Source organism: Apostichopus japonicus, chromosome 9 (assembly GCF_037975245.1).
Source record: "Apostichopus japonicus isolate 1M-3 chromosome 9, ASM3797524v1, whole genome shotgun sequence".
Taxonomy (NCBI): Eukaryota; Metazoa; Echinodermata; class Holothuroidea; order Aspidochirotida; family Stichopodidae; genus Apostichopus; species Apostichopus japonicus.
The window spans coordinates 22,994,464-23,016,899 of NC_092569.1; the positions used below are offsets into that span (position 1 = coordinate 22,994,464).

The following is a 22,436-nucleotide window of genomic DNA, read 5'->3' on the forward strand; positions in this document are numbered from 1 at the left end:
TTCTGTCCATACGAACCAGCAATTATATGACGGTAAGGATAATATGTCAGTTTTATGTATCTCTTTCTTCATTTATAATAGTTGTTCTAGGTTATTGGATATTGCTTGAAAATATTAAGGGAAAAGCAACCATAGATTATTTAAAATAGTATATTATTTTCGTTGTAGTAATTGGCATCCATAAATGAACACAACGGTATGGTATTTCAGAGAGATCCGAGTCATATTTCACTGGTATAGGTGCTGGAAAGAGCGGGTGGGTTGCTGTCGGTGACAAATATAGACAGAAGAGCCTTTCTTATAATCTTTCTACACTCTAAACTTGTTTATTTGATGTTTTCTAACAATTGTTCTTTATATTTATAAAGACCGCACTTGTTTCCTTTTTATTTTTGAATGCTTTTGTTGATTTTATCTCAAGTTTTACTTCAATCCTTCCTATTTAGAAATTACTTGAAATGTATTCAGGAAAATGAAAGTAGAGGGAAACTCCAGGGTTTTCAGCGCGATAACAAAACTTCATTTAATAAAATGCTTTGCCAGTTTTACATTATCCATTTGTTATGTTATTTCGAAATCAAGGTAATTTAGATATTTCCATGTGTTCTTATATTAGTCATCTCGTCTGGCTTGTAGTTTTGCCCTCTTTACGAATTATCCACAGGGTCGAAAATGGTGCGACACTCTCTTTCCAGTACTGTGAAAGAAAAACTAAGGATCCAATGTTTACAAAAGGGCCGACAAAGGACCACTTTCCATAAATCAAAGTGTACCTTTTGTCACTTTGAAAATAACGTGTTTGACATTGTTGTAATCTTAAAAATGAACCCCGCAAGTTCTTTGAATAATCAACAAGACTCCATTATCTGATGTTGAATACCAAGGATGTGAAGACGGAATACATAGGCCTCTGTCATCCCGTGCCCCCCCCCCCACCTCCCCACCTATGCCCTCCAATTTCTGTGAAATTCTTGAAGATGACACTCTCCTTTGAATTTGTAAGTCTCAAGGGGATTCATGTCGGAATATCACTCATATGTGTTATATTTCAAATACAGTAGTACGCTTTAAATATGTGCTGGGGTTCGTGGGGATGATCAGGTGGTTATCGCACTTAACTAGGAATTCGGAGAACGATAATTTCTAGAGTCGGGACAATCAAGCAGATGACAAAATGAACAATCACTACATCATATTCTTACATGGAGATGAGTTAGAAAGAATGAAAGTTATGCAGATTAATGGTAAGTTAGTGAGTCTGGTTGAATACGTACCTTTGGCAAATATCTAATTAAAGGAGTCTGCCAGAATCCTGGTTATATACGATCAACTTCGTGTGCATGTAAACGCTTCTTTCATTTTAGTAAGCAAATGTATCATCTAATTGTGTCAATGTTAAGATATTGATTCATGAATAAGAGGGCAATTATTCTGGTGATTTCGGTTGGTTGTGTTCTTTCTGCATAAACTATTGCGCTTTACTCTGGCAGTAGAACTGTTCTCTCAAACATATTACATAAACAACCCAGAAAGTAAATCGAAACGTATAAGATATCGTTCATAGTTAGGCGATGTCATAACATTGTCACTTGTGTTTATTCAATATAATCGCAACTTTTGGAAAGGAATATTACTGGTCAGTAAACTGATGTATTTTTTTAATATATTTTATTTGCATCACTTCTTAGTATTCTCAGTGACATCATTACTAAAAACATTTAAGAAAAATCGAATTCAATACCATTTTGGAAAACTCTGGACAAATTATCGAATGCCATCGACTTTCCTGTGATTGTTGTACCCCTCTTAAATTGTTTTTCCGTCGTTTGATAGTTTGCCTTGGATTGCATTGGAAGGCTAACTAGTGTCTCTTTCCTTCACCTCCATCTTTTAAATATGCAAACTTCCACTAGCTTCGATATGTACTTCCTTGTTTAATATATGGTATTATATCGCCAACCGTTTCCTGTCCTTGTTACCTTGAAGACTTCAAATCCACTACTTTGATCATTGACTTGGCCGTATTTTCATTGTTGTTGCTGTTATACCGCAATCAGAACCGTGAAGATTCGTCCAGAAGATACCGCGGTTATCGTTGTATGAGTAGTCACCATTCAGATTGGAGTAGCCACAGGAATAGAAAATTGTCGCATAGACCGGGTTTTTGTTTCGGCAACTTCTATAAGGGTAATTACCACTACAGCCATCACAATTATAACATTTATAATGATAATAATAATCATAATAATAATTATAACAGTAATATTAATGATGATAACAACAACAGTCAGAGTACTCGTATCCACCAGTAGCCACGCGGTCGCTGAATGAGTAGCAGTTGCTGGTAGAGCCCGTGCTACTATCGTCTGCATACCACCAGCCACCTCGGTGTTTTTCTGCGCAGTCGAAGGTACTCGATCCATCGTTGTCTTGATCGTGCGTACTAAACCGATGCCCTGAATTTGCTCCCATAGCATTGTTACCTGGAAGGAAATTAGCAAATACTGAATGAAGGTATTTTCTTGTAAAATACGATTTTGTTTTCCTTTTATATGTACTGGACATTATTAAGTCACTTTAGGTTCGTTTGCTATAGTTGTCGGTTATAATTGCGTTTGTTATTTTGTTCGTTTAAGTTGGGCTTACGTTATATTTGTTGTGGTTTCATATACGAGTTCTAAATTATCGTAAGGGAGTTTACAATATTGAACAAAGGAGTCAAGTTTGCGAATTTAACTGGAGCGGTTCCAATTCTGTCAATTCGTCTGGGACCTCATTTGAAAACATCGTTGATTATGAAAATATATTTCTTAATGTCAATATTGTATTTATATTATTATTTATTTCTCTTCGACAAATATTAAATAATATAATATAATAATATAGTTGTGAGTGACAGATAATATAGTTGTGAGTGACAGATTAACAGAAATGTAAACGGTGCATTTGTTGAAGTGTTCACATTCGGCATTTTGTAAAATGTATAGTTTTGACTGTTCAATATATGCTAGGTGTTCAAATAAGAGTGAAAGAATTAAAGTGTTTGATTGTATCATTCATGTCATTATCTTCTCTCGTGATAACGTCTTATATTTCATACTGACGGATTAATTTAACATGATATCAACAAACTAATAGTTTACCATATGATTAAACATTTCTAACGATAAGAAATACGGCAAGAAATGCTCTTTAAGAATGTAACACGTACAATTCGTCTCGACTGATCTCTTAAAAAATGTCCGAATTATTTGATACTTTAGTTGTTATTATTGTAATATCATTGGCCTTTCAATCAATGTAATGAAAAAATATTGCATGGTCAAATGAAACTTAATTTTCTTTTGTTTGAAAATGATAAAGTCGTTTTTTAAAGAAACTAATTTAATTCACTGTTTAATAACATATTTCAATCACAAAGTAAGCTAAAATGCTGCAGCAGTTCTTAGGTTTCCAGAATGGTTATAATTTCTTTACGTTTTAAGCTCGACAAGGTCTGGGTGAAATTGCGAGAAAGCAGACGCTACTAACTATATAATAGTTGTTGATATGATATATCATGATGTTACAACAATATATCATTTTACCAACACGTGCTAAAGTGCAAAGAAAATTACACAATGGGCAATACGCACGGGACTCTAAACTCGACGTCTAATACAGTTCTACATTGGTATCAACACTAGATTTATAACCTGACCTGAGAATATGTAAGAGTACAAATCCTAGAGTGTGATTACGGCTACAGGTAGTTATGCTAGAATGATATTACGTAATAACTACAAGTCTGCGTATAATTGACATTAAGCACAATACATACCAGCATTTCCATCGTAGTCACCCAATGATAATTGGTATTTGTCTCCCTCGTTACTGATACTGAAAGATGAATATCGGCTGTGGTATGTTGATCCTTCCGTGTTTGTCTTTTCTATTAGAAGTTCGTAGTTTGTGTTTGTTTGTTTTGTCAAACTGTATATTTTGTCGTTGCCAATCCAGTGGTCTCCTGTGAGAATTCCAAAACCGTTTTTGTACTCATTCCAGTTTTGATAAAAGTTGACGGAGCTACTTGTACGTCGTTGCAAAATCTAGAACGAGAATCAAAGAGTTTATCGGTTGGAGGTGAGTAATATATGAAAGATCTCATTTGTACTACAATAATTTAAGTAAATTAACTGGTGAAGGTTAACATCCGATTGGAGTTAAGCGATAGGAAGATGGATCAATTTAATCAAATAATTTATTTATTTAATTAAAATGTTAGTGAACGAAGTCCTGTTATATGCGAAAATAAACAGTTAACATAGTTAATTTTTTTTTCAATAGTTAAAACTTACTGTCCAACCACCACTAGACATTTCACAATAAACTTCAAAACCAGAACTTCCAGCGGGATAAATGGTATATGCTCCGTTATTTGTTCTGTTTGCTGCATACAGATCAGAACAATCTATCGGTCCACTGCGGGTACATGTAAGACCATCGCCTTCAAACCATTCGTTACAGTAACATCTACGGACATCATTCCGCTCCTCGCAGGTTGCGTCTGCGCTACAACTGTAACTCTCACTTGTCAAGTTGTTACTGTTGCAAGTTATCCGTAAAGAACAGTCAGAATTAATGTATGATTCACCTTCCTGGGAATGATAAATGTTAAACGACATATTTCAGTGAAAGTAAAATCAATGTTTATTTGGTACAACGCTTGATAACGCTCTTTGAGTAAAACTGAATTTCTACTATTAAATGGTCGTGAGCGTTTTATATATGTTAGGTAAAGTTCATCATTCTGGGTGTAATTGTTTTGGATGCCTTGTATTTTGCTAGGTCTCAATTAGAAGACTTTTGCAAGAACAGGTAAAACCGAAATAGAAGTGAAAATCTATATCATCAATAATCATGAGAATTAATAACATATAAAATAAAAAGTAAGGTCAATCAATTGAAATCCAAGATTTTATGTTAAAGTGTACTTTTCATGTTATATATTAAGACTTGTGAACGGCATCAAATAAACTTACTGCTAATACGACGCCTTTTTTTTCGACGTAACAGCCACATTGCTCTTGAGGTATGCAGTTGTCTCCAAGCACCATGTGGTTTTCTGGACAAAGACATCTCTCTGGATCCGCTGGATTCGGTATGACACAATCATTCGGATTCTCACAAGTTCTTTCACATGTATTGTCATAATTATCCTTGTTGGATGAGCACCAGGTAATGGGTAAATCTGCGGAAATTAATTCCACAACCAGTTAATCCTAGCTTGAAGTGTTAACTCGCTGTTGTGACATTACGTTATTAGATCATTGTGTTACCAACGTAATGCTCTGGCCGCTCAGAAGATTTGCTGATTGTTAACATAGGATTAAATATAAGCGGGATATTTTATTATTAAATTAAGGCTCATTCAACTTATTCTTATTTATGTCACACATACAAAATAATATGACAATTTCAAGTATTCGACTATGGGAATCTATAAATATTGTTGTGTATCATAATCATTTCCTCCATTGGAACTTTTCTTTCTGCATTCTTTAATTTTCGTTTTGACTACAAAAGTATGGAGAAAATCATTTAAAAAGAAAGTCTAACCTGTTATTCCTGCGACAACACCAAGACTTGTTATAGAATAATTCCCCCATTCATCGGCAATGCGAAAGTTGTCGTATGTCAAGGAATATGACTGGCCTGCATAATTCTCTAGCTCGATGAGCAGCTGGTACCTCTTTTGGTTTATCAAGTGAGCTAACTTTTCATTACCAATCAGAAATTCACTGCCTAAGAAACCAATTCCGTTTTTGTATTCGTCCCAGGTTCGATTAAAACCGATGGATCCATCAAGACGTCGTTGTATGACCTGAAGAATTCAAAAGATAGATAGACAACTAACGGATACATTGCATCATCTTATGAACTAAACCGTTTAGCCAATACGTGCGGCTCACATCAAGTACGAAAAGGATAGAACACATTTGTGATATTGTGTTGTATATTATGTTTATACATATTTAGAACACTACTATAGGTGTGCACAGAAAACAAGTTCTCTAATCGTACGAAAAGTCAATGTAATTACACTGAGTAGTTTTGTTTTGATATTAGGCTTCAAATAAACATACCTCGTACAAGGTAAATCACCAAACACAATGTAAAACTAAAATGGACTGAAAATGCCAATGTGTCCTATAAAGTGTGTCTCGGAGGGTAATGTATGTGATTGTAAGTGTTCGCGTCTTGAAATAGTTTACTTACTGTCCAACCTCCAGATGTAGTGTTTTGATCACAATATGTCTGAAATGGTTCCGGATACTGGTCAGGTTTAATCAGGTATACACCGGATTTGGCGTTGGTAGAAGAGCATTGGTTAAGTACTTCATGACAATCCCTTGGATACTCCGGAGTTTGGAATAGAAAATACTGCAAGTCTAGCACCAAAATATTGTAAAGAAGAAGATGAGAAAAAATCGTAAAACTGTTGCAGGTACAGTTCCATATGTAAAGAATTATTTCAAGAGAAATATAATATATGGCTACATTGCAATAGATTTGTTTTAACTACACAGTAAACATGACGTGGTAACTACCATGAACCATAAAAAAAAAGGTATTCAAACATTTTCGGCTAATATTCATAGAGGCTAATATAAGCAAGTATATTTTATTTGAAAAGAAAATCTGACGCAAAGAACTACCGTGAATCTGTGACGACATGGTCACAGAAGCAAACATGATTAGTAATAGCTTTCCTCGACAAGAGGGTATGATTTGGACCTATTTTCAGCTTACAACAATCTAAGGTTTATCAACACTGACCTGGGATTTGAAAGTGCCAAATTATTGAACAAGCCTACAGTATACAAAGTCTAAACAAAGTGCGTGTTTTGTCCCTTCTGTTACTGTTACTTATCATTTAGCCTCTGAAGAAGATCCTTCTAGGATCGAAACGTCAGGCCAACTTACTTTGCACAAATTACTAAGAAATATGAATAAATATAATCTGAACTATTTTTATTGCTTGAAATAAATATTGACTAAAGACTTGTATTTCTTTCAGTTTTATTATCGCTGAGTATCTATAATTTACCCCAATCAGCGCTAAAATTACTTCAATACACAGTGCAAGGAAATTATTGAGAATTGTAAAGTATTATTTATCTTACAAATTGAAATAGGAGAAAGTACCACATATGAAGTACATTTAGATGGTTCCTTTCTATATTAAACTTTTTCCAAATTATGATTTAGATAACAAATTTATGTTAATTGGTTAGCTTTCGGAAGTTTATATAAACCGTTACCCTTACAGAACGAAAACTTACTTGAATCGTTGACTCTTGTGCTTGACGATATCTGAGGTAACAAAAAATTAAGGAAATGTACGATTAAGCAAAGTACATTCTGAAGAAACAATATCGAGTGAAGAAGGTTGTACGAAGGTCAATGTATCACAAAAAACAGGCCATACGCCTATCTATTACACCTTCATTTTAACATATACTATCATTTTAAGTTTAAATATACAAAATAGAATTGAATAGCCTCTTAAAATACAATCTGATTTCGCTTTTGATTCAAATAAATGAACTATTTCCAACTTGACAATTATTATCGAAAAAGATGATAAGAACGGAAAGAAAATTTCACATTCCAAAATCTAAGCAGTAATAGAATGTTTCGCAATCTTAATATTTCTTTAACATTGATTTTACTGCTTATAAGCATAGCTTATATAAAAGTAGGTTTTATTGAATAGCTTTAATTGTTTCAAAGTATGATTATATGTCTGTTTGCATGTCTTCTAATACTTCTTATTTATCATTACTATACATAAAACAATCATAAGTCACCATACACTAACTTAATTAAACGATCATAACTACGATAAGCAGATGAAAGTAATAATTCCCTGTGCATTATGCTAATTGAAATGTAAATGACATATTATATGAGAAAACGAAAAAAACCTACAATATATAATTGAAAGAAAATTAAAAGTACAAACATCAGCATTATCCTAGTGGTGTTCGTATAGTAAGTTAAGTGCAATTATCTATAGCGGGAAACTTGATATATTATGCTAATGAGGTACTTATACACTGGGACAACGTGCAATTTATCCTCAAAAGCTTGAAAATAGCCAAGTTTTGAAAATATGCCCCAAAATAGAGCAACCACAATTGAAAATTCATCCGTTGTGAAGAAGAGTATTGTTTGTTTCAATACGTACAAGCCACTTGATTGACTTGGACAAGCATCAACAACACAATATATCTTTTTGTCTTCAACATCACAAAACACGTATACGTTTTACGCCCCAGCTACTGAAGCTAATTGTCAACATTCGTTCGCCTGAAAGCTACAACTGTTGCAACAACTTTTTGCGACAACAACGTTTTGCTCATAGAAAATATGTCGATATTTTTAGAAATATTGTACTCAGAACGTATGCAATAACTAAGGCTTTCAATGTACACACATTATGCAGAGTTATCTGTAACCTACAAAAACATTGTTAAAGTAATATTTTATATTTTTATAAATAAAAAAAAAAACAAGTTTAAGAGTAGAAAATATTTGGGCAAAGTCGAACACATGTACAACGATTCACGCTCAATCAAAATAACCTTATGTATAATAAAAAAGACAAGTTAGCTTATCCATAACGAAAACTGTTTTGATTACCCATTGTCTACATCAGCAAAAGCGGATACTCTTTTGGCAACTTTACGTGTACTGTATCTATTTAAGACAGAACACCATTCTTGAAAGCCCCACAACATCCCCGTGAACCCAGCTCCCATGAAAACACATCCTTGTTTATAACAAAACGTGCATGAATATTTGTTTTTTACCTTTCGTTGGCGTAATTCTCTGAAGTATTCTAAATCAAGGATAACACATAATATCATAACGACACATATTTTTCTTTTCTTCCCTTGATATAAAAGGAAGTGTCATTTGACGCCTGTACGCAAAGCTTTGTATGAAAGAAAGTAAGATACTACGTGGAAGGAGGAAATAATTCAGATATATTGCATGAAATGCACGATCCGTCTAATTCAGTAAGACATCACATTTATCCTATTGAATATAACATTTTAGAATTAGTTAGTATTTCATTTATGTATTGGTTCAGGACAACTCTTACCTGGTTTACATGTGCTGAGATTATCCGATAACTCGTTAATTAAGTATGTTGGGAGAAAGAAGCTAATGATATACCAGTCGTGCAAAAATTCTTCTCTAAAACGATATTTTTGTCAAAGTAGTTATTATAAAATCTAAGTGTCAAAGTAAAGGATATCTGTTAACTTTAAAGAAAATGATAGGTAACTGTTCAACAAACACATTAAATTTCAAATATGACTTCTTGTAAAACAAGTTCAAAACCTGACCTGTGTCAGGTCAGGTTTTGAACTGACCGTCAGCGGTCAGTTCGGTTGATCTGCTACTGGTACCCTGTAAACCAGTACTACCTGTTCCAGGGCCGGGCCGTCGGCGGCTAAACCGACACCCCCATCAGAGCTCAGGAGGGGTCTGATGAGGAGGGTAGCTGGATACCCAGGTAGAAGTAAAAAGCAAGATCTACCTCTAAGGGCGTATGAGCTCATTGGAGAGCCACCGGCCATCCAGCAGAGGTGGAAGGCAATGGCAAACCACCACCGTCTTTCTTTTGCCATGTATACCATGATGATGAGTACAACTATTGAGTGTAAAGCTATGACACTGGATAGTGAGACCCCCAGGCGTGAAGGTGTCTCAAATGCTACTGGGGAAGAGAGGCCAGATGGCATCATACCTTGCATCGATGACGCTGCTGCATCAAAGCCTGATGGAATAATGCCTGATGGAAGTGTAGTAGCCGATAACCCCAAGGATAATGATAACAGATGTAACCTCTGGAAAACAACTTTGAAAATTGGTACCTGGAATGTCAGGACAATGAACAGTGGGAAAATAGACATTCTAACAAGAGAAATTGAACGATGTGATGTTAGCTTATGTGGTATATCAGAGATGAGATGGACAGGGAAAGGACATCTGACAACATCAAGCAAACATGTGGTTTACTATTCTGGAACTGAGAGTAGAAGAGAGCATGGAGTTGCAATTGTTGCATGCCTAGACGTGGCTAGATGTGTTCTCGGATACAACCCTGTTAGTGAAAGAATTATCACCATTTGCATCCAAGGGACACCTATGAATTTTACAGTTATACAAGCCTATGCACCCACCTCTACATCGACTGAAGATGAAATAAATGCCTTTTATGAGCAGCTACAACTGACCATAGACTCAGTCAATAAGAGAGACATCACAGTGATTATTGGGGATTTCAACGCAAAGGTTGGAAGACAGTGTACCAATAAAAATGTGATGGGTAACCATGGACTAGGAGAGCAAAATGAGAGAGGAGAACTGCTAATCGACTTCTGTCAAGAAAATGGCCTGATGATCCTTAATACCCTCTTCAAGCAACACCCACGTAGGCTATATACCTGGTCATCACCAGATCAACGCTACAGAAACCAGATTGACTACATACTGGTCCAAAAGCGATGGAGATCCAGCTTCATCTGTGCAAAAACCTATCCAGGCGCAGACTGTGGAACAGATCATCAGTTTCTGGTTTCAACAATGAGGATGAAATTGAGAAGGGTCAAGAAGCCAAGAAAACCAGTGAGATTTGATGTCAGCAAGATCGATGACATGTATCGAGTGGAAGTGAAAAACAAATTCCAGAGGTTGATGGAGATGGACTCAGAGGAATCCACCCCGAATGAGTTTTGGCAAGATGTCAAGCAGGTTGTATTAGACACAGCACAGAAAACAATCCCCAAACGTAAGAACAAAAGGAAGCCCTGGCTCACAGAAAAGGTGTTCGACTTGGCAGATCAAAGACGGAAGGTCAAAGAAAAGGGACTGGAAAACACAGATACGAGAAGAGAGTATCAGGATTTATCTAGGAAAGTTCAGAAGCAGATCAGGAGTGACAAATCAGACTACATCAAGCAAAAATGTGCTGAAGTGGAACGTGATAGCTCTACAAATAACACCAAGGATATGTTTAAAAACATCAAGCTATTGACTTCAAAACCCACCACCAAACTCAATGTCCTGAAAGATGAAGATGGCAACATCCTGACAGAAGAAAATGAAATTAAGACGAGATGGAAGGAATACTGTGAAAAGTTGTATGCATCCAAAGATGATGACACACAGGAGGGTGAAGAAGATCAAGAATTTGAGGATGACCCAGACATTCTTCTCTGCGAGGTGGAGCATGCAATGAAGAAGCTAAGGAGGGGTAAAGCCCCAGGAGTGGACAATATCCAGGCAGAATTACTTAAGGAAAGCAGCAATGAGGGAGTTGCAGTAATTCATAGATTGTGCAACAAGATATGGAAAACTAAAGATTGGCCAGAGGACTGGAAAAGGGCAGTGTTTCTTCCATTACCCAAAAAAGGTGATACAAGGGAGTGTGCTAACAACCGCACCATCTCACTCATCTCTCATGCAAGCAAGGTTTTGCTCTACATAATTGCGGAAAGAATAAGAAACAAAATTGAAAGTGAGTTACCACCTGAGCAAGCTGGATTTAGAAAAGGAAGAGGGACAAGAAATCAGATAGGAAACTTGAGGAATATGATGGAGGAAAACGCGGAGTTCCAGCAACCCCTTTTCCTCTGCTTCATTGACTACAGCAAAGCCTTCGACTGTGTTCAACATCATAAGTTGTGGAGAATCATGAAAGAAATGGGCTTCTCTACACATGTGATCATCCTGATAAAATCTTTGTATGAAGGTCAAGAGGCCACAGTTAGAACAGAATGTGGTGACAGCGACTGGTTTACAATAGGTCAAGGAGTGCGCCAGGGATGTATCTTGTCACCGTATCTCTTTAACATCTACGCAGAATACATCATGCGATTAGCTCTAGATGACTTTGTGGGACAGGTATCCATTGGAGGACGCCAGATAAATAATCTTAGATATGCTGACGACACTACCCTACTTGCAAGAACAGCAGCAGAGCTTCAAGACCTTATTGAAAGAGTCAAGCAATCCAGTGAGGAATACGGACTGTACCTCAATGTTAAGAAGACAAAGGTTATGATATGTGGAGGAAAGAATGACCATCATATTCAAGCTGATGGAGAGGATGTTGAAGTAGTCAACACTTTCAACTTCCTGGGCTCTCTGATTGTGGATGGTGGTGGATGCTCACAAGAAATACGACGGCGTCTCGCCATGGCTAGATCATCTGCTATAAACCTCACTGACATCTGGAAAGACAGAGGGATCTCAAGGAACACCAAGATCCATATAATGAATGCTTTGGTCTTTCCAATCGCTACATATGGGTCTGAGACGTGGGCTTTGGGAGCAGTAGACAGAAAGAAAATCCATGCTTTTGAAATGTGGTGTTGGAGGAGGATGCTGAGGATATCATGGAAGGAACGTAAGTCAAATGATTTTGTCAAGAACCAAATTGGAGCGAAGGTTACCTTATGTCAGAAGATAGATAAGAACAAGCTGCAGTATTTTGGACACATTTCTAGGAGAGAAGGTGACAACTTGGAGAAGATCATTACCCAAGGTCATGTTGAGGGTCAACGAAAACGTGGTAGGCCAAAAGTTCGATGGGCTGACGGGATAAAAGAGATCACCGGCATGAACATCTGCGCAGCTCACCGATTTGCCCAGGATAGAAGTGGTTGGAACGTCATCATCAATAGGGTCACAAAGGGTCAGTCATGACTCATAGGACAACGACGACGACGAAAACAATTTATAGAGTTTCTGTCAAGTTATATCCATTTGAAAATTCTTGGCAATCAACATCATCTAGATTCCCTCAAAACAACATGATTTTGAATAATAGCCGTTCTTGTCTACGTGATCACGTGTTGTATGGTAACATTTTCCATATTTTTTAAATTATAGACTTTGCAAGGAAGAAACGAGGAAATGATGATACAAGCCTGTCTTGTCGACAACGTGGCAAAAAAAGCTCTGAATCATAAATTATAACCTTTCTACAGTTTTGTTCTTTAAAAAAAAAACAGAATCAGGAAATTTACAACGGAAACGCAAAGCGAGAAAGCATACGAATTTATTTATTGTTTTGTCTGGGAGGGTTGAGTTATGTTAATAAACAAGTCTGTTTACTCTTTTCCTTTATCTTGACATTGGTTTGGTACAATTTAAAAAACAAAATCTTGGAATGAATCTTTTTTATTATTGTGGGTTAGTCGACGATCTTTCTGATGTTATAGGCAAAATTTCAAAACTAACAACGTTTCACAGTGACTTTTTTGTATTATACTTTATTCTCAATTTCTTATCACTTTCCATAACATTTAGGTTAACATGTTCGTACTTTATTTTTAGTTTTAAAGCGGTGTTTCGTGCAAACTTGTTACAAAAATGTTGGCTATTAGAATAATTATATTTAGTTGATGGTTATTACATTGATAACGTCAAAATCATCCATATGATAAACGCACGTGACCGAATCGAAAATATTATTAACAGATGCATGTGTAATACAATACAATGACCGCCAGAAGGAAACAAGACATTGGAGAACAATCAGTGTTACCTTAACCCGGAAATCGTCAGGGAAACAATTGAAATTAAGAGGTTGATGCATTTTAAGAAGGAATATTAAGATTGACATTGCTTGGTCATGAAAAAAAAGTTTCAAGACAAAATACAGAATTATTAAGATAAACAGTTTGTACATAAAACTATTAGAGACGATGTATCAGTATTGAGCTAGTACAAAAAGGGGTTACTTGGCTTACAAATATCGGTTGCTTAATTACCTGTATCAAATATAAGGTGTGTTGGGGATGTTTGGCAAATAATTGTTGATCCTTGTAAGATACATTCGTTTCCTCTTGTGTATTTGCATGGTGAACTGATCAATATTTATTCGTTCGTAGGCCTACGTGCCTGTTTAAAATGTGTATTTGGTGTATTAAAAGTGTATTACATAAATGCGTCTATTCTGTTATGTTTTACAGATACCTGCACAGAGGACAAATTTGAAAGTTGTTGTCAGATATACATATATTGTAATACTTAACATATTAACACTTTTGTGAACGAGAATTTGAAAGTGCTTGGAATTCTCTAATTTTGAATTGATCTAGTACTGTTTTTGTAGTGTAAACTTGGTTGTTAAATATTGCACACATAAACTGTTACAATACTGAGGTTTTCTTAGCTCGTTTTGTAAAAAAAAGAAAACATTTAAGCTACACTGTGTAAAGCTGCCATTTTTATGTACACGAAAAACCCATCAATACATTATGTTCACATATTAAACGTCTGTTTATTAGGAATTATGCTTCTTTCATATATTAAATCCAACAGATTGATAATATCAGTATAAAGATGTAAATATAGCAAGTTGGATATTACACTAATTAAAAGTTTATTTATCATTTCTGTATGCATATTTATTCTTTAAAAAATCAAAAGCTGAAATTGATCTATTTTATCATACTAGTTGGGCAGTCATTTTGACGGAGAGATACATTTTGTATTCGGAAAATATGAAAATTTTTATGAATCGACAGAACAAATTGTCACCGTGAAGGAATGACTTCACAAGTTGTTTTATGATATTGTTACTTGTTCTATACATTTTCATTTTAAGCTTCATGCGATATTTTCTTTGATTAACAAATTATTGGTTAACAACTTAATCATAAAGTCATTTTTCCTAGCGTAGGTTTATGGATACTTAATCATATGTAGGGTTTTGAAACCCATGTGCTCTCGTTACAAGGCCGTTTAGGTTTCTTGTGATACAATTTATAGAGTGTGTGTAAAATTATATCCATTTTGAAAATTCTTGGCAGTAATACCTCGTCTAGACTCAATAACAACAACACGATTTTGAAAAATAGCCGTTCTTGTCTACGTGATCACGTGTTGTATGGTAAAGTGTTCAATAGTTTTAATTAAAGACTTTGCATGAAGAAACGAGGATATGATAGCTTCAAGCCTGTGTTGTCGACAACGTGGGGAAATAGCTCTGAATCATAAATGACAACATTTCTACAGTTTTTGTTCTTTTAAAAAACAGAATCAGGAACTTTACAACGGAAACGCACAGCGAGAAGATATATACATCTATTTATGTTTTTGTCTGGGATGATTGAGTAATGTTAATGAACAAGTCTGTGTTACTGTTCTACCTTTTCGTGACATTGTTTTGGTAAAACTTTAAAAAAAAAAAAAACTTTCTTAGAATGAATCTTTCTTTCTTATTGTCGGTTAGTAGACGCACTTTCTGATGCTACCGTCACAATTTCAAAACTAAAAACTTTTCACATTGATTTTTTTTTATTTGTACCTTATTTCCTATCACTTTTCATAACATTTATTCTATAATTGTCGTACTCTATTTGTATTCTTAACGGAAAGTTTCGTGCAAAATTCTTTCATGTATGTCGACTATTTAAATATTCACATTTAGTTGATGATTATTACATTGACATGCGTTAAAAAATCAATCCTATGGTTAACGCACATGACTGAATCAAATACATTTTTAACAGATATTTAATTTTGACATATTAAACTTCTGTGTCTAAGAAATTATTTTTTTGCGGAATACTAAATCCAACATATTGATCATATCAGTATAACGTTGTAAAAATAGCAATTTAGTAATTAAACTTATTTAGAACTTTAATTATCATTTCCGCATGCATATTTGTTCTTTTAGAAAATCAAAAGCTGAACTGTATTTATTTTATCATACTAGTTCGGCAGTAATTTTGACGGAGAGATAAATGTTGTATTCGTAATATATGAATTATTTTATGAATTGATGGAACAAATTGTCATCGTGAAGGAATATCTTCTCAAGTTCTTTCTTGACATTGTTACTTGTTTTATACCTTCGCATTTTAAATTTCATCCGATATTTTCTTTGATAAACAAATGATTAGTTCACAAGTTAATCATAACGTTATATTTCTTAGCATAGGATAATGGATATTCTATCATATGTAGGGTTTTGAAACCCTTATGCCCTCGTTACAAGACCGGCTGTGCACTCAATATGGACGAGAAACTTGTTGTATTATAAACAGAATTGTGTGAATTTGAGATATATATAAGTGATAACATTTAGACATTTCCATATGTATATGTATTTTGTATGTTTCAAAGTTCTTCTCCAAAGATATTTGTCTTGATTTTTAATAGTTTAGCCTCTAAAAAGACATGTCAAAGATAGATGTTCTGCCTAGTAAAATTCTGTTGTAGATTTTCTTTTTACGCGTTTGTTGGATTCTCAAAAAATCAATGATGTAATTCATAGTTGGGTATCAACTAATGATACAGGATTGACAGTACGAATAGTGGGGCTATCAGCAGAAAATATAAGGGCAAGATAATAAATGCAATAAAGTAATAAAGAGAGATAATTGTGTGCAGAATAATGCTCGATAACGCACAACATTTACACAAAAAAAAAAAAAAACATATCTCTATTTCAAAAAAGTTACAGTTGAACAGAGCCGATAGCTCACCAATCGTAATATTCTCTACAAATACTCGACGTAACAAGTCAGCGCAGATAGACGTTGTTTTATTTTATATGTAGAAAGACGTACAGGAATTTGTTAATCTGAAGTTAATGAAATACTGAGTACCAAATTGTAAATCAGTGGAAAAAAATTATACAAGTAAAACAAATCAAACTTTGAAGAAATTAATTTCATTTTATTAATATTTTAGAGACTTACCCGAAAACCATTTGAGTTTAAAAGCAGCAACACCGCAAAGACCAAAAAACATTTGCTTTGAAGTTCTGCCATTGATCCAACACGAAAGAGAGAAAAAAAGGGTGCACGAAATAAAGGAGATACTTGCTGACCTTCTGAGACAGTGACAGAAGTAATGAACGTGAAATCTTTACACAAGGAGGCACCTTCATACGTACGGATGTCCAATTGCACCACGTTATATATCAGTCGGTCATATTTAAGATCCATAATTTATGTTATGCAATCTAGTTTGTCCCATATCGACATCTGCATTTAATGTAAGTGTCATTATTATTACAGGATAAATATGTGCTTTGTCCACTCAGAAGCTCTTTTATCTCGAATCGTTAGTTAGAATTTAAAACTCGCGATTTTACCACAAAGAAAAGGATAAGAATGGTTGTTTACATCCCACACAATAAATGTCAAATTATCTGTATATTGACCATTACTGAATTAAATGACTATATTTTAATTGTCTTAAGCTTGCCACATATCTTTACGAATTAACAAATATAAGGTCGAATGTGGAAGGCAAATGATAAGCACTAAGAACCGTGTTTGTCCGTCGTTTACTGATATGGGACATCATGCATGCAAAAGACGCTCTCAACGTATTAACATACTTTAACACCAAATCACTCGGAATAGTGAGATATCGATATCAAACAGCACCTTTCGGATATTAGCCGAATCACAGGAATAGTTATTTCTGCTGGCCTATCGCGGAATAGAGTATTTCTATTTAACGATGTGGTTTTGTTCTTATTTACTGGGGTGTTAAACATTATCAATAATTTGGTTAAAACAACAACAATAATATTGTTTTTCCACCCGATATTCATGGCTCGTACATTAACTACTATTCATGTCTTGTAACAAATGTTTTGAACACAAAGTAGTAATTACTGATAATTATTGATAAACGGTTGTAGGACATAACTGTAGTTGCTGTGCCAACCATTGGGTGCGAGTTCTTTAACACGCGGTTAGAAAATGAAGTCGTATCTAGTCGTTTTATGCTATCAGTAAGCGTATGGGTATACCGGAACATTGCATTTCTTCGTTCTCGGAATGACGAATTGGCGTAGTATAAAGAGAGTTGTGAACTGGAATCAAACGGTACAGTACCTACTTTACTTCAAACACATATCTAGTACCGTACATGTTACTACTGTCCATGTCTCACAACCGTTCATCATTAATCTTTACTTTGTGTTCGTAACATGGTAACATGTGTTACAGGTGGCACCAGTACTTACTGTGCTAATTATGAGTATCGGCTGGTTTTTCACATATTATTATATTATTTGTTACAATATCACTCATGCAGTAAACTGTTGAAATGATGCAATTCACTTTAAATGATCATAACCAGGAACTACCCATTTCATACGCATAATGATTTCAAAGTACCTTAAAGGCTTTAACGTTACACAATCATTTCCAAGGTAATGCCTTCTATTTTCCTTGCTGGTATGTACAAGATATTATATGTTAAACAACGTGGCTGGCAACTTACGATACTCAACGGAATCTGGTGGACGTATAAACCGTATGATATCACGTGCTTGAGCCACGTAACACTGTTCCACGTGCTCGAACTGATGACATCACAAGGAAGCACATCTTAAATTATGACGAATCGTGGGTGGGTTCTTTACTACAATGATACACAGGCAAATTGTCAGACGGTATTATCTGTGCCAAGAAATTGGAGTTCGCACTTCTTGTGTTAAAGCATTTACCCCCTTCCTCATATAACCTAGTAGAGGAATTTGACCTAGTTGTAATTACAGGATTGTCTTCGGAATGTGGTGAAAGAGGATCAGGGCGAAGTATTATATAAGCCAAATAAAAGAAATCACATTAATGTTTACTGTGTTAGACAAAATGTTTGACACTGAAATAAAGTGTTTACTAGCAGTAAGAAACAACGAAATGGTTGTACTCGCATATATGCCGTGAGTTACACTGAATGATATCGATGGGTGTATAGTACATGAGGATTTGGTCAAAATGATACAAACATATGTATTTGGTGTATCTAATTGTAATATTATATACAACAAGGAAGTAGGCGGTCTCAACGATAATCACTGTGACATTTCGGAGGGGAGCCATCGCCTAATACTTATAAATGATAGGCGCTTATTCAAACACATATCTAGCAATATTTAAGTAAATTCGAAAATAATAACTCATTGTCGGAATATTTTTAAAATTCTCTCGTGTTCTGCATCATTTTCTCCCATTCCGTCTAGTGTTTTTATTTTTACTGCACGGGATAGAGTATGAAAGTCCTTACCATATTATTGTTACTGAAAACTTTTTCGATCAATATAAAGAAATACCATTCCAAAGACATTAAGAATATTTCCACCTGATTATGTTTGTGTTATGTCTCACCGTCTAACACAACTAAGATCACTTTGGATTACTGGTAGCAATTTTGTGATAACATATTCGGCGTCCCATACTGCTTGCGATTTCCTGTCACCGAACATATCGCATTTCACCGATTCTAGGATATAAAAATAAATATTCATGCGTATTTGTCAATTACCATACTAAAATATATGTGAATAAAGATGTTTTGATTTCAAGTGTCGTATACGCAACCTCTGTATATATAATATAGTTGTACAGTGATGAGTGGGATTGCGATACGTCAGGAATATGGGATGTTGGAAATGGTTCTGTTAAAGTTCTAAACAAAATATAATTGGAAGAGCCCCCTCTATTTGATTCCGGTGGGTATATGGATCGGGGACAACCTTTACAACATATACCTTATGAAATACTTATTTGTGGAATTGATAAACGATTATTCAAACATTTTTTTTTCACCTATATGTTAGCAATATCCTTATTTTTTATTTAATCATTTATAAAATTAGATTACATTGTTGGAACGTTGTATATGTTGATATCATTTTCCTGATAACCACCTTACTTCGTTCGTGTTCGTAAGAGTGGCAGTTTTAATCGCTAATACGATTAATCGTGGTAAGTTTAGTTAATAGCTTTTTCTAAGCTGCAGACAGATCCCGTATTCTGTCACCAGTGTTGATTTTACCCAATGCAGGTTAATCAGTAAGTAATTATTAAAGCGATACAATACTTCGTCCATCGAATTTTCGAGTCACTGTTAAAGCGTAAAGTTACAAAGGCCTATTTTAATAAAATATATCATAGGATGTTGGTGTAACTAATTACATTGATTCAATTTACAGCTTCATAGAACATTCCTTTGATAGGGCAATTAAAAATGTTGTTCATATACTTAATTGTTAGACTTAATAACACAAAAACTCTGACGTTATACATGAAAAAGCGCAAACAAAATAAGCAACTTGGTACGTTTGTCTATGTGTGACATACATAATAATTCCTCAATGTTGTGTATTATTGAAATGCAATTTATAATTAAACTAAGAATTAGTGCATAGTGTGTTTCACTTAGCCTATACTTCATTAAATATGATGTTAATATTATACTCTGATGCAACAATAAACAGAGGAAATTTGGACAATTTTCGACAAAAAGACTCATTTACCTATATAAAAATGTTCAAGTCTAAACGTGATATTATGTCAAGAAAGAAAACGCACAATTTAACATGATTATTGAATAAATATCATCACTTATAGTTATACAATGGTACATTGGTACAATGGTACATCAACTGAATTTGGTATGCTGTAGCGTGTTAACAAACACTATTATCAGTCCAGGGTGTATATCGATTCTTCGTTGAAGTGTTAACTAACCCTTTTACATAGTTGAGGTCCATCAATTAAAGTGACTGCGCTATATTGTCTAGGACAAAGACATTGGGTCGATTCCCCAGATGCAATATAAAACAAAAACATCCAATTTTATTTTGACAATGTGTTAACAATTTGACCTTTAGTGTTGAATGTCATGAGTTCTTCTGTTGCATATATGAAGTTAAAAAAAAAACACTTGGTTGAGTTATTAGATTGTTAAAACAATGCATTGATGTTACTGAAAACTAGGATAAAAATATGAATATTCATGTGAAAAAGTATATTGTCAATCAAATATAAGTTAAAAAAAAGATCTTATCATTTTCGAGTGTCGTTTACGCCACCTATGTACATATATTGATAATGTTGTACAGTGATGAGTGGGATTTAATATTTAATATCAAAATAACAAAAATAAAAACATCCCATCTTTATTAATACATCCTTGCGCTTTTTATTGGATAGGCGTTTGATGTAAAGATCCCTTAGATGTTTCTTGTACCATGACAATTTCGACTTTTTGGACGCGAGGTAACGGTACATTGCCTTTTTTACCACGTTGGCGGCGCATTCACATCAACTGGTAATTAATTTGGTCTCCACGTGTAGTAGGAAAACCTTTCGCTTTTTAGGGGAACATCTTGATGAAAACAATCCATTTCACGGGCAAGATTCTAAACAGACGTGTTGCTGGTGCTATGGTGGCGCTTCAGTTCACAAAGAAAAGTTTTAGAACTATGTTTCTATGTTTTATCAGATTTTGTTGGCTTGTATCACTTGGGTACGCAAACATATTGGGTCTCATGTGTAAAGTGTTTGTACGAAAACGAACATCCGTGGGCGTATAAGGCTGTAAATTGATGACAAGGTATCCGTATGGTTCCTTGGTAGAATCTGCAAACGCTTCCTGCATACACGTTTGACTTGCTCTGGATGCATCTGTTTTGCCAAATTTGAGACTTGGGTTTTGTCTCTAGGGCTTTTAAATTACACGATGTAATGTGTGATATTACTCGTTTCCTTTGACAGTTAAATAACATTGTGATAAAGCTCATAGAAATATTTCATGTGATCAACTTTCTATTAACATCATATCTCTATGATGATTTCTTTTTAGAAAACCAATCATTTATGCGTTGATCGTTCCCATTTGATATCATGATATGGTATAAAATAATCAACTTTTTGTAAAATAGGTCAAGATTTGCCTCCAATTCCGACCGGGAGACCCTCAACAAAATGATTTTAGAGAGGACCACAGACATCTCCATAACAGCTGGCTGGTATTCCCCATAGCAATGCACAACCCTCTCAGGCGTATATTGGTACTTCCGGATATATTGAGAGATATGAATCCGTTTTCAAATATCACCTTAATTATAAAGAAAAAATGTATCGACTATGAAAAGGACAATATACGCAATTTTCTCATGGGAGCTACCGTCATTTTAGCTTACGAATAATTTAATCCTGACAACCACGCACACTTCTTATTAAAATGATTCTGGCAATATGAAATGCCAGAAATAAGACGTCCAAAGGAGTAAAAAAAAAATTGCTCAACTCTAACGAAAATTGCCACCCAATTACTTCCCGGGTTCCTTTTATTTGATTGTTTTGTATTAATGACGGTTCTAGAAAAGAGGGTTAATTGTCTATGAATACGTTACGAGTTTAACCACTACTATCACAACGTCATATTCAGCGTATACAAACACGCTCACACTTCTGCTCAGGGCGTACTCAAATTGCATTTCAAGACGCACATTATCCTTTTACCGAAATTAAAGAGGCCTCCGCTAGCTAGGTCAGGTGTCATTTCAAAGGCATAAAACGGGTAACCTTTGGCGTAGTCACTAC

The 22,436-nt window shown here is 34.8% G+C and overlaps 2 protein-coding genes across 2 annotated transcripts in view; one reads left to right on the top strand and one right to left on the bottom strand.

The window, feature by feature from the left end:
• LOC139974004 (uncharacterized) overlaps positions 1-22,436 on the top strand; it is a 222,187-nt gene that overhangs the window by 78,653 nt on the left and 121,098 nt on the right. The window lies entirely within an intron of this gene.
• LOC139973790 (uncharacterized) lies at positions 2,266-16,915 on the bottom strand. Its single transcript, XM_071980656.1, has 8 exons — positions 16,782-16,915; positions 7,326-7,356; positions 6,259-6,431; positions 5,599-5,863; positions 5,022-5,230; positions 4,338-4,637; positions 3,821-4,088; positions 2,266-2,483 (listed from the first exon to the last, which is right to left on the bottom strand). The coding sequence occupies exons 1-8, from the start codon at positions 16,851-16,853 to the stop codon at positions 2,266-2,268; spliced, it is 1,536 nt and encodes a 511-aa protein (XP_071836757.1). The 5' UTR covers positions 16,854-16,915.